The sequence below is a fragment of the Cupressus sempervirens genome, chromosome 10 (genome assembly GCF_028749045.1).
Source record: "Cupressus sempervirens isolate cs-2001-9-10 chromosome 10, ASM2874904v1, whole genome shotgun sequence".
Taxonomy (NCBI): domain Eukaryota; kingdom Viridiplantae; phylum Streptophyta; class Pinopsida; order Cupressales; family Cupressaceae; genus Cupressus; species Cupressus sempervirens.
In genome coordinates, this window is record NC_143127.1 from 13,144,518 (window position 1) to 13,158,070 (window position 13,553).

Genomic DNA, 13,553 nt, shown 5'->3' on the forward strand with positions numbered 1-13,553 from the left:
TGTATTTGATTTTACTATTTTGAAAATTAATATTATTTCACCAGTAGTTCAATCTTTAGTTCGCATATCATTATAAATTCCTTCTTGTTCATGTTATGTGGTTTCAAATCAATGCAAAGACACAAAAACAAACACACATTTTATTTCCAGAGCCATAAAGGGGTTTAAACATTTAATGGAGAAATTAAGAGTTGGATGCAAATTATTTGACTAAATTCCTATCAGCAGTTGGTTCAGTTTTTGGGCATTTCTAGGGTGCCCATTACATTGTATAGATTATTAGACCATGGACCATATTTCGACTCTTAAGGGCCATAATTGAGGAGGGTGAACACCGCTTTGCAAAAGTATACTGTTGCTTTGTGGATGTAAGTCATTTGACTTTGTCCCTTACTCTACTGTCTCCTAGAGACTTAGAGACATGAGGATTTCAGAGACTTTACTGACAACTACCATGAGGTTATATGATAGTGTGGTGGGTAGACTCAAGACTCCATAGGGTTTCTTAGTTCTGATTCAAAGCACCGTTGGGGTGAAGCAGGGTTCTCCTCTCCTCCCTACCTTATTTGGCATATACATCAATGGTCTTGAGGATTTTCTTAGAGGGCATTTTCTTCTGGGGTATGGTTGCTACCTCCATCAAGCTTTGATCTCCATTCTTCTCTTTGTTGATGATGTGGTTCTCTTGGCCTCTTCGCTAGAGGGTCTTCAGAGACTTCTGGAAGGCTTGGCATCCTTTTGTGTTTCAAGGCCATTGGTGGTCAATCGAGGCAAGATCCAGTCCTAGGCTTCAATTGCTCAAAGATGGTCTCCATTTCTTCTTGGTTGAGGAGATCGAGATCTATTCTTCGTACACATACCTAGGGGTCAAGATCACTATCCCTCACTTCAACACGAGACTGACCATGTAACCTCGTATCAATAAGGGATACGGTTCCCTTCTCTAATAAGGAGATAGTGCTTCCAACATCATTTCAAAGGCCCTATGACCAAGATGACTCATTTAAACAACTTGATCAGACCAATAATACTGTATGGTTTGGTGGTTTAGGGACCCTCTTTTCAGGATTTGCACTGGGCCTTAGTGGAGAGAGTGTAGGCCTTTCTTCTCAGGCATATTATTAGGTGCCACCAATCCACCCCTCTGTATTATTTTGGCTGAGTTTGGGGTCCACACTTTCAAACTCGGGGTCATCTTCGACCTTGTGTGTTTCATCCATTAGCTTCAGGGCTCAGCTGATTTGGTTGAAAGATGCGAAAGATATTCCTACTTGGTTTTTCGCTCCGCTGAGACAATTTCTAGTGTTGACTCGCCCAGAACTCCACTTTTTGGTGGTTGACAGGGATCAATATTGACTACCTTCCTCCATGTTAGTACTCTTTGGGTGCACCCACCCATCTCCTTCCTTTTTAACAAGAGTTGAATGGGCATGTCATAATGGACATTTACAGGTAGTATATTCTTATAACATGGGTTAATCCCCTTGGTGGGCTCTGGCCATGTATGGCCTTCTATGTAGAGCACTTTATTGATATTCAAGATGGTGTCGTTGTGCATTTTTCCTACCTTGCTTAGAGTTGGACACATGCTCTCTACATCCCGTTGGGTTCATTTAAGGTTCGTTCACACTAGCTACATATTCAAACATGTCACCAGATTGTTAGGGAGGAGTGGATCTGTTGATTGTGTGACATGGGTGAGTCTAAGATAGAAACACACTTTAATTTCCATTGACCCATCTATTATGATCTCAAAGGGAGGTTCCACTCCCTTTTAAAGGAGTGCCTGTATCTCATGTCTTTTTTCAGTTACACAGATCAACAGTATCTTGCATTGTATCTCTAAGAGGCCACAAGGTTTCAAGACTACATTGTTCAGCTTAAGGTAGCGTCAAGACAATCCACAAATCAACTATTACCTCTTTTTTCTCCTTGATCTCTCCGACTTGGGGTACCTAGCAAATACTTGACCCGCATACTCCTAGCCACACAAAGTCGTGCATCCTTGCAGGAATTGTACTGGACAACAACCCTACATTTACACAAGCTTTCAGAAAGGGCCCAAGGCCTCTCCTGACAGCAGACCCTACGCTTCGGTTCTGAACTTTGTCATGACTGCTGATGGGGATTAGCATATTGTTGGTTCCCACCTCTATTGTTTTGTTTAGGGTTTGCTTTGTTTTTTTGTTTTCGCGAGCATTGTTTGGTGTTCTCGCTGCTGGTTCTTGTACTGTACTTTTGCAGTCCCTTAGACCCTCTTTGTGGTCTCTTCTTGGACATTGATAAATTTATCTTATCTATCTCCATTCCCTTTTCATGTTAATCCTTAAAGATCTAATCTTAGAGTCTTGACTTCCTCTTCTTGCCTTTGGATATAAGGGCATGGATCATTGAAATTTGGTCCGATACGATTTAAGAAAAAGGTTGCTAATGTTTACTTCTCTATTTATTTAAATGAATACATGAACTAATAATCGTGATCACAGTGCATTCTAGATACACATGTAAAGTATATTTTATTTTATATGAAATTATTACTTTAGACCAGAGATGGTCAGCCAAGGATCAGAGTCAATCTTTCTAGATCTTCCTACTTTGCTTGACTATACACAATCTATTTAAAGGACTTGTCGATTATCAAGAGGAACACAAGCATCAACCAATGAATGCTTCTAACTATCCAAAGCCTACAAATAGTTAAAACGTAGGTGGACAACCAATTTTTTTGAAACAGTGTAATAGACATTGTAGATTGACTATATGATTTGCAGTTGATTTAGGTACACAATCTATTTCGTGCTCGAGAAATCCTTCATTGTTCAAAACTTTTCTAGAGCTCAACATCAAAATCACACTCATGATATGTCTAGTAGTAAATAACTAAGAAAAAACGCAAGAAGAAACTTATGCAAGTGACTTAAGGGGAATCTTACAAAGATAAGGTGTGGAATTGGTCCATGTTTGGTAATTTGTATTAAGGAGAGTCTCTCTCTGGAAAGGTAGGGAAAAATATCTTAGGGGTGATAAGGTCATTCATTAACTTGCTTCTTCTTGACTGTAGGAGGTCCTGATTCTTCCATTGAAGAATGTGCTATTCTTTCTGAATGAGAGGAACCAAAGCTTGGTGGTGGATGAGACCATTGTAATGACCCTCTCTATAAAGGCCACAGAAACCCTCAAATTGAACTTAGGAATTTTGTCAAACACTTGGCGTGTAACAGTAACAATATTCAGAATATGGTAATTTCAGATTTGATACTTTCAGAATATAATCACAGAATTACAATATATATAAAGCCAATTACAATGCAATAAATTCTGAAATTATTTTATTACCAATTCTGGACTGATTATTACAATGACTGTATGACAGAAAATTTATCCAAAAATTGACATATATTTCAGAATGCAAGAACCTGGTTTGAAGAACTATGGAAGAACACCACGTTTTGCTGCAGATCGTTGATGAAGACCTCCAACCGCACCCCCAAACTGTCCTTAATTTGCTGCTGCTGCCCAAACTAGCAGGGCCGTACCAGGCCATACCTGTACGGCTGCTGAAATAAAATAATATTAGGGTTTTGGGACCCCCAAATGCAAGGAAAATGGGCGCCTAGGGTTAGGTAGTAACCCTGTAAAACCATAAAAAATAACTCCAAGGGGTTGAGGAGATATGAGCAATTATGTGGTTCCGAACCCTGCTTTGCCAATTCTGAAAATGCACTTATTCTGTCTTTAAACTCTTGTCAAATGCTTCTCCAATGATAGGGCAAATCTGAAATCCTTATTTCAACCAAAAACAAACCCTAACAACGAATTCTCAATAAGCTCCAATGAGATGGCTGAATACCAACTCCAATTATGCAACAATTTAGGTGATATTTCACACCCTCAAAGTCGCCAATCCAAGGGAGTGATCCGTTCCCAAAGATCGAATAATAATTTGCAGATCCAAAGTCCACAAATGTCTTCACAATGAAGAAGTAGAAGAGTTCTCAAATCCAAGCATGTCCAAATGAGAGGCCCAACCCTCTATTTATTCACTTTTCTAAGAAGTTGCTAGAACTTCTAGAAACATCCTTTATAATTTCTCATTATAATGCACTTTTTTTTATAATAAAGTAATTTTATAAAATAAAAAGTGCAACTCAAATTAAAATTATAACATGTGGGCCCCAATATCACATAATGATAAAATATAACCTCTTAACACTTCTTCAAGAGCAAGCTATGACTATCTGATCCGCAGAATTGACTCTCTTTCCACACCATTTGCCTATGAGAGTCTGGAATAGGCAAATCCATGATCAATGCCATGTCGAACTAAAGAGGGGACATTACAGTCCGCCCCTCCTAAAATTGCTTGGCCTCAAGCAATCTCAACGCCGGGTGCTGCAAAATAGCCTCCCTCTCCCAAGTAGCATCCTCAACAGGTAAATCTTTCCACTTAACCAAGTATTCTCTGATCACCCTTCTACGAAGCTGCTTTTCTCTGCTCTCCAGGATGGATTCTGGTACTAAAATCAATTTTCCCTCATCGTCTAAAGGAGGTAATACTGTAGAAGGCACCACATTCTGACTCAATGCCTTCTTGAGGCGTGACACATGAAACACATTGTGCACTCTGCTGTCTGCGGGAAGCTCTAACTCATAAGCCACTTCACCAACTCGCCTGATAATCCTGAATGGTCCATAATAGCATGGCTTAAGTTTCTCTGCCCCACTCTTCTTAAGAGTAGATTGCCTGTATGGCTGCAACATGAGGTAAACCATATCATCTACCTCAAAACTACGCTCAGTTCTCTTCTAGTCTGCATACTGCTTCTGCTGGTTCTGAGCTCTTGCAATATTGTCTTTGAGGGTAGCAACTATATCCTTACTCTCCTGTAATAATTCACCTGCACTGGGTACCCGGCTGTCGCTCACAACAAATCCAAGAAACTAGGTGCTTCATAACCGTAAAGTGCCATGAAGGGTGTCATCTGTATAGTCATATGATATGTAGTATTGTAACAATACTCGCAGAGATATATCCATCTGACCCAAGCTCGCTGCTGAGCTGCCACATAATTCCTTAAATACCCTTCCACCCATTTGTTCACAATTTCTGTCTGACCATCGGTTTGTGGGTGATAGCTAGTGCTAGGTGTAAGCTCCGTGCCACATAACCGGAATACCTGCTGCCAAAAGTGACTCATGAAACGGCTATCCCTATCACTCACAATGTTCTGAGGCAAGCCGTGCAATCTGAAAACCTCCCGAAAGAAAACCTCTGCCACCTGAGCTGCTGAATGTGTAGTGGTGATAGGAAAGAAATGAGCATATTTCGTTAATCTATCTACCACCACATAAATACAATCTCGTCCTTGTACCTTGGGCAAACCTGTGATAAAGTCCATGGAGATGCATTCCCACTTCCTGTCGGGAATCGGAAGTGGCTGTAGGAGCCCTTCCGGATAGCTGTGTTCTTGTTTGTTTTGCTGGCAAACAAGACACTCTCGAACATACCGCAAAACATCAGCTTTCAGCCCTTTCCAAGTGAACCGCTCTCGAACTGACTTGTAAGTCTTGAAGTACCCGGGATGGCCTGCTATCGGTGAGTCGTGAAGTGCTCTCATAATCAGTTGCTTAACCTTCGATCCTGGGACTAGGTAAATCCTGTTCTTGTAAATGATCAAATCATCCACAAGTGTGTATTTGGTATCAATCACTGTTCCCTCTACTATATCGGAGGCCCATGTATCCCTGGCATACTCTGCTATAATCAAGTGTCGCCAATCCTCTGATATCTGAACCATAAGAGTGAGGTGTGGCCTTCGAGATAGAGCATCTGCAACAACATTCTGAGTTCCCTTGACATATGAGATGTCAAAATCATATGCCTGCAACTTACTTACCCACTTTTGTTGGCGATCATTCAGGTCCTGCTGTCCCAAGAAATGCCTCAGACTGTTATGATCAGTTTTAATACAAAACTTGCTACCCACAAGATATTGTCTGAATTTGGCCAAAGCATGCATGATGGCCAACATCTCCTTATCATATATACTGAATGAACGCTCAGGACCTCTGAGCTTCCTGCTCTCATAAGCTATGGGGTGCTTATTCTGCATAAGTACAGCACCTACTCCCTCTCTAGATGCATCACATTGAAGCTCAAATGGCTTCGTGAAATCAGGTAATGCTAGAACTGGGCACATAGTCATTATCTCCTTAAATCTCATAAAACAGTCCTGTGCCTTCTGAGTCCACACAAATTCCCCTTTTTTCAGTAAATCTGTCATGGGAGCTGCATGTCGTGAGTAGCCACTGACAAACCTGCGATAAAAACCACATAAACCAAGGAACCCCCTCAACTGTGTAAGGTTCTCTGGTGGAGGCCAATCAACAATAGCACGAATCTTTTCAGGATCCATCCGCACTCCCTCTGCACTAATGATGTGTCCTAAATATAACAGCTCGGTCATCCCTAAGTCACATTTGGACTCCTTTGCATACAAGGACTCCTTCTGTAGAATGCTCAACATCGTCTCCAAATGCTCTAGATGCTCCTGCCATGATCGGCTATAGATCAAAATGTCATCAAAAAACACCAGCACGAATTTCCTCAACTGATGGTGGAAAACTCTGTTCATAGTGGACTGGAAAGTGGCAGGTGCATTGGTCAGGCCGAAAGGCATGACTACAAACTCAAAGTGCCCACAATGACATCTGAAAGCAGTTTTCTCAATATCCTGTTCACAGACTCTGATCTGGTGATATCCTGATCTCAAATCAATTTTCGTGAAATAACAGGCCCCATGCAATTCATCTATCAACTCATCAATGCGAGGAATAGGATACCTGTTCTTAATGGTTCTCTTATTTAATGCCCTGTAATCAATACACATCCGAAGCGTTCCATCCTTCTTTTTTACCAAAACAACAGAAAATGCAAAAGGTGACTTACTAGGTCGGATGTGCCCCATCGCTAGCAACTCCTCAATGGTCCTTTCGATCTCATCCTTGAGTCGCTTTGGATGTCGATATGGTGTGACCATGATAGGTTTAGCACCTTCCTCCAGCTCAATAATATGCTCAATGCCTCTGTCCGGTGGCCTGCCTGGTGGAATCTCACTGAATACCTTTTCGTACTTAATCCTCAACTTCTGAATATCAGGATGATATTCCGCCTTATGTTGCTCCTCCTGTGTAGGTATCAAAGTACAAACTGCTGCCCACTCTATATCATTATGCCTAGTTAATCTCTCCAGCCGCCTAAATGAGATAGTCCTGATGTCTCCATTACGGATAGCCTTTAGCATATGAATCCTACCATTCTTTCGAATTGTATCTCCATATCTTCTAATCTCAGGGTAACCACCTTCAATGAATGTAGCCACTGCATCCCAAGTACTATGTCCATGTCACCCATGTTGACCACATGATAATCCGCCTTAAACTCATAGTTGTTCAAGCGCAAAGGTAAGTCTCGTACCATCCTGTCACAACGAAGAGTGTATCCATCAGCTACCTTGACTCTTAGTCCTTCGAACTCCTCAGTAATGAGTCCACACTTCTCTACAAATCGTGCATCAATGAAATTATGCGTGGCACCTGTGTCCAACAATGTAATAACCTTCTGTCCAGCCAAGACTCCCCGAAGTCTGAAAGATCCCTCTCTCTGGATACTAGAGAGTCGTGCTTCCTGTAAATGTAGCTCTGTTTCCTGCCTTTGCCCTGCACTGTCTATCTCCTGCTCTCCCTCTGCTTCATCAGGATCCTCATCATGATGTTCTGAACCATCTGAATCTGAGCCTTCGTAATAAGCCCACATTGCCCGGTTGGCCTTCCCTTTTGGCCTCATAGGACAGTCATGGCCGTACTCATACGGGCCTTTGCAATAGAAGCATAGCTTCTTCCTACGCAAGTCATTAAGTGTCTCCTTGTCCAGCCTCTTACTTTCTTCCTTAGGTAGCTGTGCCTCTCTATGAAAGGGTTTCCTGTCCTTATCTTTTCCTGAAGGGAAACTCTTTGCCTGAAATTTATTTTTAGAAGCTGAAGAGGAATCCATGTCACGAGCTTTCTTAATGGCTTCCTGCAAAGTGGGAGGGTTGAGAGCTTTAATCCACCCTCTCAACGGATCAACTAACCCATCCATAAATAAAACCAATAGCCTTCGTTCAGATACATCTGTTACTAACACTGCAAGTTTCTGAAACTCTGAAATGTATGTTTCCAATGAGCCCCACTGTTTAAGCTGGGCTAATTCCTTGAAATGGAGTTCTGGATCTTTCTTATCAAAACGTTCAATCAGTCTCTCCGTAAACTCCACATATGAGGTAATGTGTGCATGACCCATAGTGATCATACCATGATGCCACCATTCGTGTGCTAACCCATCCAGGTGAATTGCTGCATACTTAATAGCTTCTTCCTCAGACATAGGATTCAATTGAAAGTATGTGTCAAGCTTTTGAACCCAAGCTCTTGCTGTAGACTTCCCCGAGCCATCATAATATGGTAACTGTAGTTTTCCTACTTTCTTTCGTAGCTCATAGTTTTGAGTCCTGTCTTGTCCACGGGGCATATGCTTCATCCGCACATCCATATACTCTCTAAAGGTGATTGCAGCTGTAAAATCTGGTCCTCCTGCTTCCCAATCTCTCCTCAGCTGATCCTGTATGTCAGTGATCTGGGGTTCTGGTACCGGCTGCTCTGGAGCTCTAGGAAGGAACGTAGGAATCATAGGCCTCGAACTTACTGTCCGAGCTTGCTGGGGGACATGACCGAAATTGTTCCCAATTTGTTCGCCTCCATTATGTCTCTCATCCTGATTATTCCCATTCTGATTGTGACCATTCTGATTATTTCCTCCACCTATGTTAGCGTTCAACCCCATTTGTCGAGCCATCATCTGCATCATAAGCTCCATTCTCTGATTCTGTTCTTGTGCTCTTTGTTCGGCTAATCGCTGTCCCTGTGCCAGGGTGTCTAATAACTGTAAAAATCTTTCCTCTTGCGGATCTGGACCGACATTCCCGCCTCTATCCATATTGTAGTCGTAGTCTTGATCAAAAAATACCTCCCCTGTGTCTGTATGACTGGATTCTATGTCCACCTGGATAGATGAGCTAGACTGTTCGCTCTGCAGGTCAGAAATCCTATCTTGTCTTGCTTTGGTATTGCGGAAATTATAAGGCCTTTGTCGCATGCTCTGATTTTAGTGTTTTGACATTTCGTCAAACACTTTCCCTCCTATCCAGCTGTTCCAAATTCCCTATAAGACCTCCACAGGATGGCAGGACTTATAGCTCTGATACCACTGTAATGACCCTCTCTATAAAGGCCACAGAAACCCTCAAACTGAACTTAGGAATTTTGTCAAACACTTGCCATGTAACAGTAACAATATTCAGAATATGGTAATTTCAGATTTGATACTTTCAGAATATAATCACAGAATTACAATATATATAAAGCCAATTACAATGCAATAAATTCTGAAATTATTTTATTACCAATTCTGGACTGATTATTACAATGACTGTATGACAGCAAATTTACCCAAAAATTGACATATATTTCAGAATGCAAGAACCTGGTTTGAAGAACTATGGAAGAACACCACGTTTTGCTGCAGATTGTTGATGAAGACCTCCAACCGCACCCCCAAACTGTCCTTAATTTGCTGCTGCTGCCCAAACTAGCAGGGCCGTACTAGGCCGTACCTGTACGGCTGCTGAAATAAAATAATATTAGGGTTTTGGGACCCCCAAATGCAAAGAAAATGGGCGCCTAGGGTTAGGTAGTAACCCTGTAAAACCATAAAAAATAACTCCAAGGGGTTGAGGAGATATGAGCAATTATGTGGTTCCGAACCCTGCTTTGCCAATTCTGAAAATGCACTTATTCTGTCTTCAAACTCTTGTCAAATGCTTCTCCAATGATAGGGCAAATCTGAAATCCTTATTTCAACAAAAACAAACCCTAACAACGAATTCTCAATAAGCTCCAATGAGATGGCTGAATACCAACTCCAATTATGCAACAATTCAGGTGATATTTCACACCCTCAAAGTCGCCAATCCAAGGGAGTGATCCATTCCCAAAGATCGAATAATAATTTGCAGATCCAAAGTCCACAAATGTCTTAACAATGAAGAAGTAGAAGAGTTCTCAAATCCAAGCATGTCCAAATGAGAGGCCCAACCCTCTATTTATTCACTTTTCTAAGAAGTTGCTAGAACTTCTAGAAACATCCTTTATAATTTCTCATTATAATGCACTTTTTTTTATAATAAAGTAATTTTATAAAATAAAAAGTGCAACTCAAATTAAAATTATAACATGTGGGCCCCAATATCACATAATGATAAAATATAACCTCTTAACACTTCTTCAAGAGCAAGATATGACTATTTGATCCGCAGAATTGACTCTCTTTCCACACCATTTGCCTACGAGAGTCTGGAATAGGCAAATCCATGATCAATGCCATGTCGAACTAAAGAGGGGACATTACAACCATGACGAAATTGTGTGTATGGTTTAATTATTAGCATCATGCCAGTATTTTTATGCATGGCCCTAAGAGTTGGATGGGCATGGGAAACTTTTTATGCAAGTCTGTGGTAGCTTCCACTAAGATGTAATAAGTCAGATTTCATTATGAAATTTGCGGAGTGAACCTAGAATGGGAGGATATGTTAAAATAATGAGAGAACGAGTACCATTTATGATGCTTTGATTCTACTTATAACAGACATTTGAAAAGGAACCTAAGTCAGCTAACAGCTGTTGTTTCTAGCATTGACTGTACTTACATATGCAGGTTAGTGTACTTGGGTTTGTTTTCAGTTAACATCTTCCTCAAGCTGCCATGCACAGCAGTCACCTCTATCATTACAGAATTCAGTATGACATAATCTATTGATGGCCATACCAATCCTCATTTGAAGTCAGATGTTATGGTCGACATTCTATCCCAATGCTAGAATTTCTTACACATAATATTCAATAGCAGGACAAGCAGAAAAGAAACACTTTAAACAATTGTAAAGAAATAATGTGGTGTGACGTAAACAATTCAAATAACTTCTGAAGTATTAGCAGTGTAGTTGTATTGCCAGTGTTTTCAATCTAGTAGGAATACTCTTGAAATGATAAAATAATTAACATGTTTTCTTTGACGTGGAACTAAATTATTTGGAATATAGACAGAGAAAGAGAAGTTCTTTCTTGTGCTTAGTAGCAGTTTAATCCATAGTTCCAAGAATCGCGGCAATTCACGCGATTTGGCGATTCGATTCAAGCCAAATGATTTTTTGTGAATCGGTGAATCGAATCAGCAATAGAGGGTTTATGAAATAAGTTACTCACTAAATTTCAAGGGTTTTTTAAATTTGCCGATTCGATTCCAATTCATGGCTGATTCATGATTTGATTCGGCCTTGCTGATTCCGATCTGATTTCGATTCTTGTTACTTTGGTTTAACCTCAGCTACTTGTGTATTCTTTTGAAGGTTTCAGAGCTGGCGTAGTCGTTATATTAGTTGTAGATACTGGTCGTATCAATCAGAACAATCATTGGTGCATTTGAAAACATTGGTGTGCCCAAAGAAATTGGTTGTATCACTGAGAAAAATCATATGCTTTGTCATTCTAAATGTTATGGTCATAGCAACTGTTTCTTGTATCACATCTGGGATAATTAGGTTTATTAGGGAACCATAAGATCATTGGCATTATTTATTCCTTATTAGAAACTCATTGTGTGGTTTTCTAGTCTTTGAATTTTGAAAATCAGCAGATAAAGAACCCTTTTGTTTTTCTGAACCTTTTTATTGATTTAATGATATGCATGCAGGTACAAAGAAAGTGACCTGATAAAGCTTGATATCCAGATAAATGGTGAACCAGTTGATCCATTAGCAACAATTGTTCATAGGGACAAGGTATTAGAGTTTTTAACAATTTACTTTTTTCAAGACTCTGATATAACAAAATGGAATATTAAAGGTCTGTTATTATTTATCTGGTTGAAAGTGAAACATTCAATTCCCTGTTTGTCCATTATATTCTGGCTGTGTAGATAATCAACCACAATTCACACTGTTGACCTTATTTCAGTTGAAAAATAAAGCACAGAAGAGAAACCCATAAGAAATGAGCTCTTCTGGACACAGGCTCCCATCTACTAATTTATAGACTAACATACATTCGGATGTTATATCCACTGTAGAAAAAATGTAGCTACACAAATAATTGTGGAAATTTGAGGTAAAGAGCACATGAATAATGTGGATGGCTGAATATAGCATTGTCTGTGCTGGGTGGTTGTTGACAGCAAGGTTAGATGGCTGGGTTGGTTGGTCTGTGCTGACCAATGTTGGTGGATAAGTAGTTTATCTCATCTTACAATTTCCTTCTTGATGGTCCTTGGCTACCTACTCTTTCCTTAATTTCTTTTTCTTTCTGCATAATTTCCACCTCATCTTGCTGTACAAAATTACCTCCAATTCATAACCACCCAGAAGGGAATATATTATGATTGTTATTGTGAAGAATATTTCTTTCTTACAGGGGCTTCATAGTTGATAGACATCTCCACAAATACATTTTCAGCAATAAATCAAATCAATGTTTCTTTTTGTATCCTTTTTGGTGTATCTCACGTCTACAATTTTGTAATGTCCTGGACACTATGAAATATATTTTCTGCTGTTACATCTGTAGATGAGACATCGACTTCTGAATCTCTATTCAGACTCTGAATTGGCCTTGTTGTTGAAGCATGAGAGCTCCTATTAGCAACTTTTCCCTACAGACTTTCTTGCTCCCTCAGAGCATCATATTGTTCCACTTCATTTTTACACGGCTCAACAACTATCCTGCTTGTGCAAAGGAAATAACTCTTCACCCTTGTGTAAGATCTTTTCCATCCCAGGGACAGCTTACATTTGACATCAGCTGATCCACCTGAACACTTCGGCCTTGGGATATGATCAACATACTTCCATAGTTGATATAAGCCTTCTTTCCCCCGCCTGACATTCTACATGGAAAAACCAAAAAAATATTAGATGGTTAGCGTCAAACAGTAAACTCAATAAAGAGGACATTTTATTGCAAAGATTTAAAAAAAAAGAGTTTAGACACTGTTGTAGCCTATAATGTTGTTAAATAGCAATGTCTGATTTTAAAAAAAAAAAATTATATATATGGCTGTTAGCATATGCATTTGTGTAAAATTAATTAATAATGAATATCAATACAACTATATCAATTGCCAGTATAACTGTGTTGTTTGGATTTAATTTTTTAATTGTTAATATAATATTATATATTAAAACTTAAATGTTTATATGATTGCGTATTATGTAAACCCTAACATTTATATAAATATAAGCATAGTTGGCAGAATCATAGTTTGCTCTGCAATTTCCTAGTACTTGCCGAGTTGTTGAGCTAGGCAAGTTTGTCGCCAAACAAATCGCCATTTTAAGTACTCGGCTGGGCAAAAAAATGGCCGACTATTCACAGAGTAATTGGCGAGTATTCCTTTAAAACTT

General features: G+C 39.8%; 1 protein-coding gene across 2 annotated transcripts in view; it reads left to right on the forward strand.

Annotated features, from left to right (window-relative positions):
- LOC149532320 (Small GTP-binding protein) overlaps positions 1-13,553 on the forward strand; it is a 317,802-nt gene that overhangs the window by 225,569 nt on the left and 78,680 nt on the right. For both annotated transcript variants that reach the window (XM_089807649.1, XM_089807650.1), the window contains exon 18: positions 11,849-11,936. In XM_089807649.1, the coding sequence (XP_089663775.1) occupies positions 11,849-11,936 (88 nt within the window). The remainder of the gene's footprint in view (positions 1-11,848; positions 11,937-13,553) is intronic.